This window comes from Haliotis rufescens, unplaced genomic scaffold (genome assembly GCF_023055435.1).
Source record: "Haliotis rufescens isolate VD_foot unplaced genomic scaffold, xgHalRufe1.0.p SCAF_21, whole genome shotgun sequence".
Lineage (NCBI taxonomy): Eukaryota > Metazoa > Mollusca > Gastropoda > Lepetellida > Haliotidae > Haliotis > Haliotis rufescens.
Window position 1 is genome coordinate 6,186,893 of NW_025963902.1, and position 14,217 is coordinate 6,201,109.

Genomic DNA, 14,217 nt, shown 5'->3' on the forward strand with positions numbered 1-14,217 from the left:
GTGCAAGGTCTGAGGATTGTACACCGATACTCTCAGGAATCGTTCCAGACCTTGACGTGGGTTATTGGAAAACGGTAAACACTAAAACTGAACCTTATTACTAACGTGAGTGAGTGAGTGAGTTTGGTTTTACGCCGCTTTTAGCAATATTCCAGCAATATCACGGCGGGGGACACCAGAAATGGGCTTCACACATTGTACCCATCATTACTACAACTGTTTTCTTGACAATTTATTAACACTATCATTATTGGTTTATCCTCACTTTGCCACCAGGCCACCAGGGATTAACAGTAGCAATGTTTATACAAGCATAGGGGCCATATCAAAGTCACCAAATACTGAACTGAGTTCACCCCCTCAATTAATGTCAAAAGTGTTCACTGGCAATATTGGTGAGCGAATTTTCTTATTTGTTGAATAATTACTGATTAACGATCAACGACGTTTCTGGTTGAAACTGTATCATTAAGATTATTGACACAACATAGTGAGTGAGTGAGTGAGTGATTATTGTTTAAAGCCGTATCAGCAATCTTGCAGCTAGACATTCACCCACGGAGTATCTGAGGAATTCCCAGATGTTATCTACCTCTGCTATCTCTGTCCTTGACACACTTCGGCAACAGCACTGACGCCAAGAAACCAGGGTGTGCATCTTCCAACGACTAGATTAACACAATTACATAACAGCTCTTTTCTGAATAATCTAATGTTAATATAGTATTAATACAATTTCAAAGAATATTGAATCTTTTTTGTGTTACACCAACTTGGCAATCTGACATCATTCTCTCTGTAAAGTTAATTACAGTGTAGATGCAGGTCGACTCTGAAGCTGTTAAACAAGTTAACAATCACTCATTTTTCATACGTCAATCCATCAGTCATGGCATGACAGATTAACTATAGTAATATGAAAGAATCAAATGATCCTTAACTTGTTTTGAGTAGCATTTAATAATAATACCAGTACTCTATAAATGGGCATTACCATTGACATTAGCTTCAAGAAAATGCAACATGACAAATTTTCCATTAAGTTGACCGACAGTCAAATGTGTAATCTCAACATGAAATGGCAATACGAAATACATAAAAGTCAACAAAGTAAATTATCTGGTTCTCTCAGAGGAGGCTAGTATACCCCCCACATAATATTCCTAAGGAACACTCATTAATTTCAACTATTACTTTACTCCTTCATAAAATAAAAGTGTCAGCTATACCTACAACAAAGAGTGAGTGAGTATGGTTTTATGCCGCTTTTAGCAATATTACAGCAAAATCATGGCGGGGGACACCAGAAGTGGGCTTCACACATTTTACCCATGTCAGGAATCGAACCCAGGTCTTAGGCATGACGAGCGAACACTTTAACCACTAGGCTACCCGACCACCTCCCTACAACAAAGACTATGTATAGAGAAGGGGAAGACGGACCCATAATTCCAGCATTATCATTGTTGGGCTTCACACATTGTACCCATGTGGGGAATCGAACCCAGGCCTTTGGCGTGACAAGTGAACACTTTAACCACTAGGCTACCCCACCAGCTCTTAGAGATGAATATGTTCCAATAGCTGAATACCAAATAATGTGGTAAGCCAAGACCAACTTAATGTTATAGGTTAACAGATGAGCCATAAATAAACTCAGAATGTTATTGTTTGAAATAACTGCTTCAACTCTTATTGCAATGAACCACGAGAAATTTGATTTCCTAAAGAACCAAGAAATGGTCTGATCTCAGAATGAGTGAATGAGTGAGTGAGTGAGTTTGATTTTAAGCCATTTATTCCAGCAATATCATGACAGGGGAAACCAGAAATGGCCTTCACACATTGTACCCATGTCTGGAATGGAACCGGGTCTTCGGCGTGAAGAGAGAACGCTTTAAGCACTAGGCCACCATACCTCCCCGTATGACAAAGAGAATCAATGGTTGCTACTGGTGAATCTACGTGTATCCAAGCAGTTCAACCTTTTATACTAAACGTGAATGGACTCAACTTGCATGATTGAAAATGACAAACAGAAACTAGAAACAAGTTTTTTTGGTCTTAAACATGAAAATGACAAGGACTGAGTGAGTGAGTTGGGTATAATGCCGCTGTTTTTTAAACATTATTCCAGTTATGTCACGGCGTGTCAGCATAATGTGGGATGAAAGCCCGAAGTGATGCAGGTCTCAGACGTTTACCACTTTGGTGAAACCACAAGGGTATGGTGCTGACAAACCTAGAAACATAATCGGGGCGAACTGGGATTCTAACCCACGATCATAGGTTTCTTGCGTGCCCAGGTCGACGCAACCCCGCACAGCAAATTGCAGCACCTTACACGACTTGGGCACCAGTGCCCCTTGAAAGTCTAGAAATACAATTTAGTGTCCATACAAATATGCCATAAATTTACAGGGAACTATTTCCTCGTGACATTTACAGTAAAGCACCTGTTGATATGTGGGACATGAGTTACATTAGATGAAGAGTGAATTCTGCTGTGTCAGCATGTTCCCCGTTTCCCCAGTTGTATCACACAGTATGGAATACGACCACTATCACTACACCTGGCTCCAACCAATCCAACCATGCCTGTACTGTGTTTCTCTTGGTTGACATATGAACATAGGTGTAGACATTCAACAGCACAAAACAAATATATATATATATACTATCCAGACAGTTAACACTGACAATAGAATCCAGATTTATATACAGTTACAACATCTAGAATTGTTCCTTGTTGCATTCTTAAAATCTTAAAATATTATGAATCACAAAATGACAACAGTTATGTTCTTAAAAGGTGTATGTACACAGCATTAGTTTCTAAAAGCAGTATAAATTCAACAAATTGATTAACTACAAACTCGGAGACTCGAGTGAGATCTAACTTTTAACAAATAAAAAGTCATTTCAGGAAATAAAAGATCTTTAAAAAGTGTATTAGATATTACTACTTCAATATTTACTTGATCATTGGCGATTTTTTTGCCAAAAATATAATATCCATAGAATAATGGAATATAGTTGACCATTTTTTTAACAAACATGATTACTACCGACCAGTATTTAATGTTACTGTTCCCAAATGATACTAAGATAGAGCCCGAAATAAAGATTCTGTTACCATCTGTACAGAGGTTAGGTGTAAGACAAGGATGCATACTTATTCCTTGCTTAACTGCTAATTAATTAATTAACCGTTGATTTTTATTGATTATGTACATTTTCTTGATCTCTTCATCACATATAAAACCAGTCTGTTCAAATATAGCATCTTCTAATCTAAAGGCTTATCTAATTATGTAATATTAAATATGGTTTCTTTTAAAGAAAAAAGATGTTGAGGCATGACATTTGGTTTAAGTTTAACATAACATCCCTTTTGTCTTACCACAATATTAATGACTTTCAGTTTCTAATATTGAATTCTTTAACATTACTGACTGCAAGTGAACAAATTATTTTCATAAAACAAAATAAAAAACAGGTGTGGTGCCTTTGTTTAGAATTTTGTAGAAAAATAATTCAAACCCCTCAAACGGCAATAGGCATTATGCCAGGATAAGGAATTTCTAGAAACAATGGTTTCTAAAATTAAGATCATTTCAATAATTGCACTATCAACACAAAAGTACACGTTGAGTGTACATGCATGTCATAACAAAACATATTTAAAAGTGGGTTAGCATTTCTATGTTAACATAACATTAACTACTAAATGAATATATTTATTTGATAAGAATGTTGTACTGAAATGATTTGATATTAGAATACAATGGCCGCGATTTTGTACACAATGACATACGGATGATGCTTCACACATGAATCTGTACAGGATGGCATAAACACACATGAACACGAACAGCACTAGCAAACATTAGCTAGATCTAACTGGCCTGACTCACAAGCCAAAAAACAGAGTTATCTCCCCTTGATTTTAAAGTCTGTAAGAATGATCTGAGAAAAAGAATGTGAACAAAGTAAACATGATTAAAAAACATAAGTGTAGCTATTGTACTGTCAAATTCAACAAATGTTAGAAACATTTTTAACCAGGTACTCTTTTCGTTGACATGTATGTCAACTGATGAGCTCAATTTGTCAAAAGGTTGGTCATCAAAGCAAATCAGGAATTCACCTGATGGTAGAGCATTCTTGATTATAATATCACTAAAGAATTTAACCATAACAGATATGGCAAAAAATAAATAATAGTTCACAAAAGCATCAGCAAAAATGCACTGTACAGAAGCCTGTGTGATATTAGTTCAGTTAACAGTCATAGAGCCTAATTACATAGGATATAATGCAGCTATCAAGGGGAGATAACTGCGGTGTGAAGACTACGATTGTGATCCCTGCATAGCCTGGCGAACACACGCTGCAAGTAGTTCATCCACCTGGTCACCATCAGAGTCAGGGTCGATGTCGAATTCCTGAAATCAAATCAGTTTCAGTTTCAACAAACATATAAAAAAACGAGGTGAGGTGAAATGGGGTTTAACATTGCATTCAACATTATTTGGAATGATATTGTGACATGCATGCTTGTTGTTAGACCAGTTTGTTTGTTTGTTTGTTGTTTAATGCCGCACTCAGCAACATTCCAGCTATATGACGGCAGTCTGTAAAATAATCGAGTCTGAACCAGACAATCCAGTGATTGACATCATGAGCATCGATCCACGCTTATTGGGATCGATGACATGTATCAACCAAGTCAGCGAGCCTGACCTTCTGATCCCGTTAGTTGCCTTTTACGACAAGCATAGTCGCCTTTTACGTCAAGTATGGGTTGCTGAAGACCTTTACTACACCGGAATCTTCACGGGTCCAAAAACCTATGACGTTTTTTAATTGTTCAGTAGATATTTCTTGCATGTTGACTGTCATACAATGATGTTTGTCTCCAGCTATATTACAGCGGACTGTAAGTATTTGAGTCTAGGCCAGGCAAACCAGTGGTTGATATCTTGTGCCAAGTTCCACACACTCAGAGTAGGAGGACACGCAAAGTCACAAAGCCTGACCACCAGATCCATTTGTGTCACCTCTTATGACATAGGTGGCTGAAGATCTATCTAGCAGTGACAAGATCAACATATTTACAAGAGCTTCAAAGTTTAATTGTGAACAGTTGTCTCCCTTTATTCAGTTGTAAGACCAGTTGCCTCCCTTTATTCAGCTGTAAGACCAGTTGCCTCCCCATATTCAACTGTAAGTCCAGTTGCCTCCCCTTATTCAGCTGTAAGACCAGTTATCTCCCTTTATTCAGCTCTTAGAACAGCCATATCCCTCTATTCAGCTGTAAGACCGCTATAAGGCTGTTTCCACAGACACATCTGGCCTGGAGTTGGCCTGTCTGTGGCCATTAGTGGAGGCATAGATCTACAATACAGAGGGAGGCTGACACACACTTCCCAACTAAATCTGTCCTGCGCCTGTATGCTTAATTCCTATGTCTCATCCATGACATTACGCATGAGGCTGCACGATGCAGCAGCACACAGACATACACTCACTCCAGACTACTGGACTTATATAGCGACGTGCATGCTCGGGGGTCCAAACTTCTGCCGTTTTTTTAGTGCTAGCTCACTTAGATCCCATGGATGCCCCATTCAGACACAGTGTACTGACTCGGAGATGACCAGTCCTTGTTTTTTCCCCTCAATGCTGAGAACCAGGCAGGGTTACTATCTTGTAATCTCTGGGTTCGAATCCCGGTTCGTCCCAATTATGTTTCTAGGTTTGTCAGCACCATACCCATGCTCGTGGGTTTCACCGAAGTGGTAAACGTCTAAGACCTGCATCACTTCGGCTTTCCTCCCACATTAAGCTGACACACCGCGATATGACTGGAATACTGTTAAAAGCAGCGTTAAACCCAACTCACTCACTCACTCTTGTAATGTCTTTCGGTATGACAAAGCTAGGGGTCGAGCCACAGACCTTTCCCGACGCTTGATCCACCACACCACGCAGGCGGTCTCACTCATCAGTCAGTGAACATAGTTCATACAGCGTTGGCAATACAAAATTCAAACCCTGAAGGTCATTTCAAGGACTAAAATTACTTTTTCAAGTACATTTTACTAGTACTAATTCCATGTGAAAATATGCTTGTTCTGTCACCTGCTTGACACACAACCACACTTGTGGTCATATATGTGTAATTGAGGAAAGAATCACAATTATCGGAAAATAAAACTAAACTGTGACAAAATATCAACTTCAAGTGCTTCTCTAGTGCTTTGCTTTTATCCCAAAACAAGTATTCAGATCCTGATTTCATAATAATGACTTTTTAAGAACAACGCTGAAATACAAGTACTTTTCCAGTTTGTGCAAACCATTAGATATCAGCATTATTACAACTGGAAACAACAACAAACATCTGCAAACTGTCAACATAAAATCCTCAACATAAGATATTTTGTAATATAGTCAAAAACACATGCAAAAAACACTTTCATGATTCAAACATCAATACCAATGCAAAAATACTGAGTGAAAGACATTTCACCATATATTCTAACACATGACCAAAAAACAATTTCACGACTCGATGTCAAATACGATGTCAAATACGATGTCAAATACGATGTCAAATACGATGTCAAATACGTATAATCCAACTTTTTGATAGGACCAATTTCCCATTTTCATTTTCAGTCCAGTCTGTGCAATATGAGTCCCCCGTCTACACATCTGAACAATCACCCCGGTCACAGCCACCACAGATGCACCGCCGCTGCAGCCCACGAGCAATGAAGCCTCGCAAACCATTGACACATGTGCTCAATTGATGGTTCCCAGGGGGACGCTCAGTGGAAAACCTTTTGCCTGGTCCTCAGCTATCAATTATGACTGAACAGTTGACAGGGCACTATGTTATTGCAAAGCAGCAATCTAGCCCTTTCTCCTCGAGGACTACCGCAACCAGACAAGTAGTGAAAAGCCACACTTTTTTCCTGTTTTCTTCCATAACAACTAACAGATTGGTAGAACGAATGTTGGAGATTTTTAAAGCCTTATTTTAAAGCCTGTAGGTAGGTATGGTTGGCAATTGGGCTTATTTGATCCGATTCTTGTAGAGAGTGGATGATAGTTACCCAGTATGCAATGTTATGTAGCATACTAACAAGTCTCACCCCACCCCTTTCTCATAAATCTTTTTTGTTTGACATTAAGGACATGACATGTTATTACTACTGTTTGTTTGTTGTTTAACCCCGCAATCAGCAATATTCCAGCTATATGACGGGGTCTGTAAATAATCAAGTCTGGACCAGACATTCCAGTGATTGACATCATGCACATTGATCTACCCAATTGGGATATGATGACATGCATCAACCAGGTCAGCAAGCCTGACCACCCTATCTTGTCAGGCACCTCTTATGACAAGCATGGGTTTCTGAAGAGGGAGGGAGGAAAAGGTATGAGGGAGGAGGAAGGGGGAGCGTGTGGGAGGGAAGGAGGGAGGAAGAGGGTGAGGAGGAAGGGTGAGGAGGGGGTAGGGGGACGGAGGAAGGGGGTCCAGAGGTAATTAGGAGCAGGTCACTCAAACATATGACAGTCTTTAGGGGAGGGTCATAAAAAATGATACTCATATTTCAGTCATGGTAAAATAATCATTTTATATTGATATGATTTAAGCATAATAGCACTTTGTCTTTACAGGGAGGGTCATGAATAAAACTGTACAAGAACAATGGGAGAGCCATCCAAAAATATGACAAGCGTTATGGGAGAGTCATTATTTTCAGTATGTTAGTGCATGAAACATCTCTGACACACCAGCCCTGAAATAAATGACCGGGACCTGACCATGCTTACTGTAATGCAGTATGTGAGAGAGCATGATCGGGAGTTTTAATGAGGTTAGGATCAAAACAAACTCACAATGTTTTGGTATCAGGTACTTTGTGTGTTCTATCAGATTTGAATTAATTCCACAGTGCGCCATCACGACCCCTACTTAATTTCAAGGTGCGCCATTTGGAAATTGAATGTGCCGATGGGTCGACCTAGAATTAACTCTGTACATACCAAACACATTGTATGCAGGTTCTACTGTTCTCCCAATTTATCCATATTCACGTAACTATATCTTTAACTCCCATCAACTGCAAATGGGGAAACCAGAGATATTTGACTCTCAGTTCTAGCAAATTGTGACACTAAAATTCCCTCTGGTGGTGAAAAAAAACATTCTATGTTTTGTATCTCTCAAATACAATTTGCCACTCAATTTAATTTTCGAGAAAATGACAGAGTTGGGCCTTAATTCTGATCCTAATCTGTACGGCCGGATCAGTTGTGTATGAGAATCAATTACTAAAGCTCCCAACAAATTCAATTAGCCTTCTCAGTTAACTTCACCCAATGGTAGGCTTCGGAAACAATCCGCTGTTGAAACTCACAGACTTTCTTTGGGAGCAAATTCTCAAAGGTTTCTTAAGTTTGTTAGAGGAGTTTCTTAATTAGCCCTCAAAGTCCTCAGACAGGTCGAGGAGGGAGTTTCCCTTATTGCCTTCTTTCAAGCTGACAGTTTTAATTTTGATTTTTTTAAATTTGAGTTAAAATTATGGAAGACTTTTGCTTTTTGACACTGCTTGTCCAACTTGAACCATTCATCTGACAGAAAAAAACAACCCTGCATATACCCCAAATGTCCAGATTTTGTACTAATTTGTATTATTACTTTATCTTGAAATAGAATTAATTATAATTTTTGTCCTACTTAAAAAATAGCATAATATAATTATTTTCAAGAAACAAGGACAAAACATTGCTGTTCTAAAATGGAGGGGGGAGAAATGAGGTACTTGAGGGGAAGGATATGTGAAAGAGTATTGATACTTGAAGGGTAGTATGGGTGAAATAGTATTGATACTAAGAGTGAATGATACTTTGAGAGCAGGTGTGAAAGTATTAATACTTAACACAACATGCTTGAAGAACAGTTTGCGTGAAAGAGTATTCATACTTTGAAGGTAGGGTGGGTGAAAGAGTATTGACACTTGAGAGGCAGTTGGAGTGATTGTGATCAAACAATCAGTCAGGTCAGAGATCGTGACCACACAATCACCCTAGATCGACATCAAGAGCAAACAACCGCCCTAGATCGACATCAAGAGCAAACAATCAGCCTTGGCCAAAATGATGACCAATCAATCAGCCTAGGTCAACATCATGATGAAACAATCACCCTATATCGACATCATGACCAAACATTAGCCTAGGTCAACATCATGATGAAACAATCACCCTAGGTCGACATCATGACCAAACAATCAGCTTAGGTCGACATTGTGACCACAAAATCAGCCTAGGTTGACATTGTGACCACACAATCAGCCTTGGCCTACATTGTGACCACACAATCAGCCTTGGCCTACATTGTGACCACACAATCACCCTGGGTCGACAACGTGACCACACAATCAGCCTGGGTCGACAACGTGACCACACAATCAGCCTTGGCCGACATTGTGACCACATAATCACCCTGGATAGACATTGTGACCACACAATCACCCTAGGTCGACAACGTGACCACACAATCACCCTGGGTCGACATTGTGACCACACAATCACCTTGGGTCGACATCGTGACCACACAATCACCCAGGGTCGACATCGTGGCCACACAATCACCCTGGATAGACATCGTGACCACACAATCACCCTGGGTTGACATAAAGCAGACATGACTAACCTCACGAATCTCTGACATCGTGTGAAAGTGCAAGGTAATGCCTACATAAAACAATGAAACCAACAAAGATGGAAGACATAAAAAATACTCACATCATTTATTGATTTTAATAGTTTAGCGATGAGTTTTCGGACTGATGAAAGTTTCTGCTGGGATTCCTCGGCCTCCTGTTTCCGCACTGACGCCTCTGTCTGGAAGTTGCTGACAAGCTGAAACACATGACACGACAGGTAACATGATTGGTCACATGACAACAACAACTGTCATGTCCTCACACTTCTAAGCGGTTTCATTTATTTGTTTGTTGTTTAACGCCGCACTCAGCAGTATTCCAGCTGCATGATGGTGGTCTGTAAATAATCGAGTCTGGACCAGACAACCCAGTGATTGACATCATGACCATCGATCCACGTAATTGGGATACAAAAACATGCATCAACCAAGTCAGCAAGCCTGACCGCCCCATCCCGTTAGTCGCCTCTTACGACAAGCATAGTCGCCTTTTATGGCAAGCATGGGTTGCTGAAGACCTATTCTATCCTGGATCTTCATGGGTTCTAAGTGGTTTCAGATTAAAAAGAACTCGAGTGGAACAATGAATAATTGTTACAATATTAGTATATAGTTTATTAAAATCACACAGAATTGAAAATATGCTTGAATGATACCGGACTTACATTCCCTCTCAGGGCATAAAAGAAAAAAGCAATATGATAAAGGGTCAAATTATACACACCCTTCTAAGGCCCTTCTCATAGTGGTCGAAGAAGTCATCGAGTGGGAAGCCAGCCAGCTCCGGCAGCGACATGGCTGATATCGTCTCCTTGTCCATGATCCACTGTGGAGGAAGGAAATACCGAAGACACGTCCTGGAACAACAAGCAATTGTCTCAGTCCACGAGCCCAAACTGTAGAGGTGAAACAATACATTGGTGCACCGGTGCATCGGGATACACGATACATTTTTTACTGTATTGATGCAAGACGATACACATGCTAAAATAAATTACTGCTCGTTTAATGACCCCTAGCGTTTTCATCAGTAAAAAACAAACAAAATGTGTTGTCAATAAGTTCACAACTAAAAACAGCCACAACGAACATGTGTCTACAGCTTGCTTTTCTTTTGAACCTGCTCTGAAATATTAATAGTAAAGACATTTCCACACAATATCATGTAAATATGCATATTGCGATATATGTCTTGACCTTGCTGTATTGTTTCACCGCTACCAAATTGTGACTTTTAACCAATCAAAAATCAACATTCAATGCATATTAAAAGGCTGTTCATAAAATTCAACTGTCAAAAGCTAGGTCTTACAATTCAAATGTAAAACCTTTTAGCAGGTCTCACTTGAATGTTGTACCTCTCACAAGGTGACTGTGATAGTATCATACCTATAATACTATAGGCAAAAATGGCAGTAGGTTTAGAAACCGCCCCAAACCGACACCAAAAATATCTCCTTTTCATGTCATGTTTCTTGTTTTGTTTGTTTATTTATTTGTTGTTTAATGCCACACTCAGCAATATTCCAGCTATGTGACAATGGTCTGTAAATAATCGAGTCTAGACCAGACAATCCAGTGATTGATATCATGGGCATCGATCCACACAACTGGGATCAATGATATGCATCAACCAAGTCAGCGAGTCTGACCACCCAATCCCGTTAGGCGACTCTTACGACAAGCACAGTCGCCTTTTACGGCAAGCATGGGTTGCTGAAGACCTATTCTAACCCGGATCTTCACGGGTATTTGAGAAATTGACTTGGAGAATGAGTGAGTATGGTTTCATGTCACTTTTAGTTTATTCTAGCAATATAACATCAGGGACACCAGAAAAGGGCTTGTACCTATGTTGGGAATCAAACCTGGGACTTCAGCATGATGAGCAAACACTTTAACCAGTTGGCTCCCCCACCACCCCTGACTTGAAGATGAGTCTTAGCAGTCTTACCTGTAACCATTAGCTATCTCATCGGTGATCTGGCTGGACTGAGAAGACGTGATAGCAGGGGTGGCCGTTGAAGATGTGGGTGCCTCTGTGGCAGTGTCATGTGATGAGATGGATGCAGGAGAGGGGGGTCCAGTGGTGGATGTGTCACCAGTTTGACCGGGCTGAAGGGGAAACAGAGATATCATTGTATATGGTGGATAACAACCTCATATCTTTATTCCATCCAGGCAATGTATTAGATTGACTGATTACAACATCTAGACCATAAACTAAGTTTTACCATGGTTACTCAATCTATTTATATATATTTAAAACTAGAGAATTGTTGTTTCTCTGTTGTTCAACGGCAGAAATATTCCAGCTTTTTGACGGCGGCCGGTAATCAATCAGGACCAGATATTGTAATGTTGTGTTTATTTGTAGTTTAACGCAGCACTCAGCAATATTCCAGCTATATGACGGCGGTCTGTCATAATCAAGTCTGGACTAGACAATCCAGTGACTGACATCATGAGCATCAATCCACGCAATAGGAACACGATGCCATGCATCATCCAAGTCAGCGAGCCTGACCACCCGATCCAGTTAGTCGCCTCTTACGACAAGCATAGTCGCCTTTTACGGCAAGCATGGGTTGCTGAAGACCTATTCTACCGCGGATCTTCACGGAGACAAGCATGGGTTGCTGAAGACCGATACAACCCGGATCTTCTAAGGACTGTAATATTGTCAGCAAAGATCCAATCGATCAGGGTGTGATGATACGCAATCAACAAACTCATCGAGCCTTGCCAACCGATCCATTTGGTCATCTCTTACAACCAGCCTAGGTTGCTGAGGACCTATTCTAATCCAGGATCCCCATGGGCTTTCAAATTTAAGAAAGTAAGGGAATGCTTTTATGCCACTGTTTAGCGGTTTTGCATCAATGTGATGGAAGACAGCACTATCTGGCTTCATACAAAGCATAAACAACAGGATCCCAACTCTAAATGCTTTACCAGAATTTAAACTCAAAACAAACTGTTCTGTTTAAAACTGCATGCCTTACCTTTGATGTTCTGATGTCGGAACCCCCTTTTTCAAACCTGAATAAAACAAACACACTCTTCACAATTCTGCATGACATATAATTTAATTGGCATCTCAGAAAATTGTCTCATCTCCTCAACTTGAGAGGAAATTGGCTTTTACATCTTGTTCAAGGTTTTGGTACTCATAAGGTGAGTAGTGTGCATGCATATTTTCACCAGTCCAGACTAATGGTGGTTTTATAGTGCTAGCCCACTGAGACACCATGCTACAGTTTCAAATGGATACCCAAATCAGACACAGTATACCGACTCAAAGCCGACCAGTCCTTGTTTATCCCTTCATGCCAAGAGCCAGGCAGGATAACAAACAAGTAATGTCTTTTTGTGTGACATGGCAGGGGATCGAAACACAGACCTTTTTTGCTAACCAGGCGAGACTCTGAATTTAAGGGTAATAGCCTCTTTCGACAGTCAGCCTTGTGTGTATACTAGTGATTGAAAGATTGCATTGATAACACTATCCATCACATGATAAATCACTATACAATTCATATTATGCCCATCTGTACCAATGCACCCCTAGTGCATACAAGTCAGAATCTGTGACCAAGCCACAAGTTTGTTTGTTTGTATTTAACGCCTCACTCAGCAATATTCCAGCTATATGATGGCAGTCTGTAAATAATCGAGTCTGGACCAGACAATCCAGTGACTGACATCATGGGCATCGATCCACACAATTGGAACACGATGACCTGCATCAACCAAGACAGAGAGCCTGACCACCTGATCCTGTTAGTCACCTCTTATGGCAAGAAGGAGTTGCTTATCTACTTATTGTCTACCCGGGTCTTCAGGGGCCAAAGCCAGAAGTGAGGTGAGGTGAAATGGGGTTGAACATCTTGTCCAAGATTATTGCACTTATATAGCAACGTGCATGTACGTGTGTGTGTGTGTGTGTGTGTGTGTGTGTGTGTGTGTTTGTGTGTGTTTGTGTGGCTGCTAGTACTAGTCCGAACTGATGCCGATATATAGTGCTAGCTCACTGAAATACCATGCCGCAGTTTAACATGAATACCCCACCCAGACAAAGTATACTGACTCCGGGCCGACCAGTCCTTGTTTTAGCCCCTTAATGCCGAGCGCCAGACAGGGTAACAACAAGTACCATCTTTTAACGTCTTTTGGTATGACGCGGCCGGGGATCGAACCCCGGACCCTCCGCTCTCTGGGCGGACGTTCTACCACTAGACCATGGAGGCGGTCCAAAGCCAGAAGTATTTATCCAACATGCCAGTCTTATCAGAGCCATTCAACAGAACATTTTCAGGGTTTGAGTTTCTTGAGTAAACAACAAGCTGCATGTCAACAACAAAACAAAAACAGAAACATTCAAGCTTACCACCTCTGCTCAATCTATCATAGACAACGTCTCAATACAGACAGCCATTTCTTTTTTTTTTTCAAGGCCATACCTT

General features: G+C 40.4%; 1 protein-coding gene across 2 annotated transcripts in view; it reads right to left on the minus strand.

Annotated features, from left to right (window-relative positions):
• Window positions 1-2,216: 2,216 nt before the first annotated feature.
• Window positions 2,217-14,217, minus strand: part of LOC124133348 (ATPase MORC2-like) — a 53,203-nt gene continuing 41,202 nt past the window's right edge. For both annotated transcript variants that reach the window (XM_046497719.2, XM_046497717.2), the window contains 5 exons: window positions 12,757-12,793; window positions 11,706-11,866; window positions 10,476-10,608; window positions 9,832-9,948; window positions 2,217-4,448 (listed from right to left, as the gene is read on the minus strand). In XM_046497719.2, coding sequence (XP_046353675.2) covers window positions 4,356-4,448; window positions 9,832-9,948; window positions 10,476-10,608; window positions 11,706-11,866; window positions 12,757-12,793 — 541 coding nt within the window. In that variant the 3' untranslated portion in view covers window positions 2,217-4,355. The remainder of the gene's footprint in view (window positions 4,449-9,831; window positions 9,949-10,475; window positions 10,609-11,705; window positions 11,867-12,756; window positions 12,794-14,217) is intronic.